This window comes from Castanea sativa, chromosome 1 (genome assembly GCF_040712315.1).
Source record: "Castanea sativa cultivar Marrone di Chiusa Pesio chromosome 1, ASM4071231v1".
NCBI classification, from domain to species: Eukaryota; Viridiplantae; Streptophyta; class Magnoliopsida; order Fagales; family Fagaceae; genus Castanea; species Castanea sativa.
Genome location: NC_134013.1, coordinates 32249798 through 32251784, shown reverse-complemented (window position 1 = coordinate 32251784; position 1987 = coordinate 32249798). Strand labels below are relative to the sequence as shown.

At 45.2% G+C, this 1987-nt stretch overlaps 1 protein-coding gene across 1 annotated transcript; it reads right to left on the bottom strand.

Moving 5' to 3' along the window:
- Positions 1-634: 634 nt before the first annotated feature.
- On the bottom strand, positions 635-1453 carry LOC142625198 (uncharacterized). Its single transcript, XM_075798894.1, has one exon. The coding sequence runs from the start codon at positions 1451-1453 to the stop codon at positions 635-637; it is 819 nt and encodes a 272-aa protein (XP_075655009.1).
- Between the last annotated feature and the right edge of the window lie 534 nt (positions 1454-1987).

Below are 1987 nucleotides of genomic sequence, written 5' to 3'. Positions count from 1 at the left end.
GAGCTTCAAGGCCATGAAACCCCGATCTGCCTGTTTGATGATGCTTCATATAGTGCAGTGTTTCAAAAGCCATTAGGATGTTATCCGTGATTACTCTACTTGCCTGGAAAGCACTCTGATTTTTGGAAATTACTGAGGGGAGGATACTTTTAAGCCTGTTTGCCAACACCTTAGAAACCAATTTATAGATCACAGTACATAAGCTTATAGGGCGATATTTCGTAATTCTTTTCGGAGATTTAACTTTTGGAATTAAAGCAATATGAGTATGGTTTATGTTAGTTGGAATCTTACAGTTTTGCAAGCAGTCAAGGATGGCAGAACAGACATCCTCACCCATAGTGCTCCAGAAGGACTGGTAGAAGAGCGGGGGCATGTTGTCGGGGCCTGGGGCTATGATGGGCTTCATTTACTTCATGGCTATTTCTACTTCCTCCCTGTTGAATTGCTGGAGTAACTTTGAGTTCATATCATCAGTAACTGAAGGCTAAACCTTGTGGAGGACTTCATCAAAATCTGATGGGGTAGATGATGAAAATAGGGATTGGTAATACTCAAAGGCAATGTTCTTAATCTGAAACTCCTTTGTATACCAAACATTCTGATTATTCTTTAGTCTGAGAATTTGATTTCTTCAGAACCTTTGGGAGGCCTTGCTGTGAAAGTAAGAGGTATTTCTGTCTCCACACTTCAAAAAAAGTGCCCTTGAGTGTTGTTGCCGCATCTGGCTTTCCTTGTCGAGCAGGACATTAATTTCCTTTTGGAGAGTTTTTACCACTAATTGATCCCCTCCCTTTGCTGCTTCCATCTCAGCTCTGACTAGGAGCTTCTTCCTCTCTTCAAGCAATTTCCTAATGCTTCCAAAACTATTTTTACTCCACTTTGTGAGTTTTACCCCACAAGTTTGAATTTTCCCAGCTGCCTCCGGCATTGTAGCCCCCATTAGAGGCAGACCCCAGGCACTGGTGACTGTGTCGCTATGCCTTCTGTCTCGAAGCCATATTTGTTCAAATTTTAAAGGGTGGTTTGGTCTAGGGATGATACCTTTGGGTTTTACAATAATGGCTTGATGGTCCGAGGAGTTAGAGTGAAGGTGTTGGACTTTTGTACCTGGATTTAGGGAGAGCCACTGGTTGTTTGCAACTACTCGGTCCAGCCTTTCAAGCACCAGACCATCGTGGCGGTGGCCTTTCCAAGTGAATTTTTTCCCTACATAACCCAAATCCTTTAACCCTACCTCATCCAACACGTCCCGAAATGCTTTCATTTGGTTTTCGCTTCTCGGACCTAGACTGCATTTCTCATGGGACCAGAGGATTTTGTTGAAATCCCTAGCACATAGCCACAACATCGAAGGTCTTGAGTGGAGCAGTCGGAGCAGTGTCCATGTGTCACCCTTTTTGGCCGAATCGGCAAACCCATATATACCCGTGAGGCGCCACTTTTCTTCCATCGAAATCCTAACAACAAAGTCGATATGGTTTGGTGATGAGGAGACTACTTCTACCTTTATTGAGTTCTTCCAAAACAAAGCAAGGCACCCCAATTAGTTGGCTTGTGGAGTAACCCAGTGATGATCAAAACCCAACTTTGCGCATAAATTAATTAGGCTAGCTTCACTTGCCAACGTCTCGGCCAGGAAGAGGGCAGTGGGATCTTGTGCTTGAATGTACCTCTTGAGCTCTTGAACGATACGCCGATTCCCAAGCCTGCGCATGTTCCAGAACAGTAGACTCATAGTGATTGGCGGGGTTGCTTACTAGCCACCGTCGTTTGAGGTGAGGGGGTTGAAGAGTCATCGCTTGGTGCTGCTCTTCGTTTCTGGGATCTTGAGTACTCTAGGGTTGGTAGTGGACCACGCTTGCCTAAGGAGAGCTCAGTGTTTGCCTCATCTGATATGTGAGTGGGCCGCTGCATCCGCACCCATCTCTTATTATTAGCTGTGTTCAGCGGGCATTGGGCCGGGGTGGTATTGGTAATATCCTTG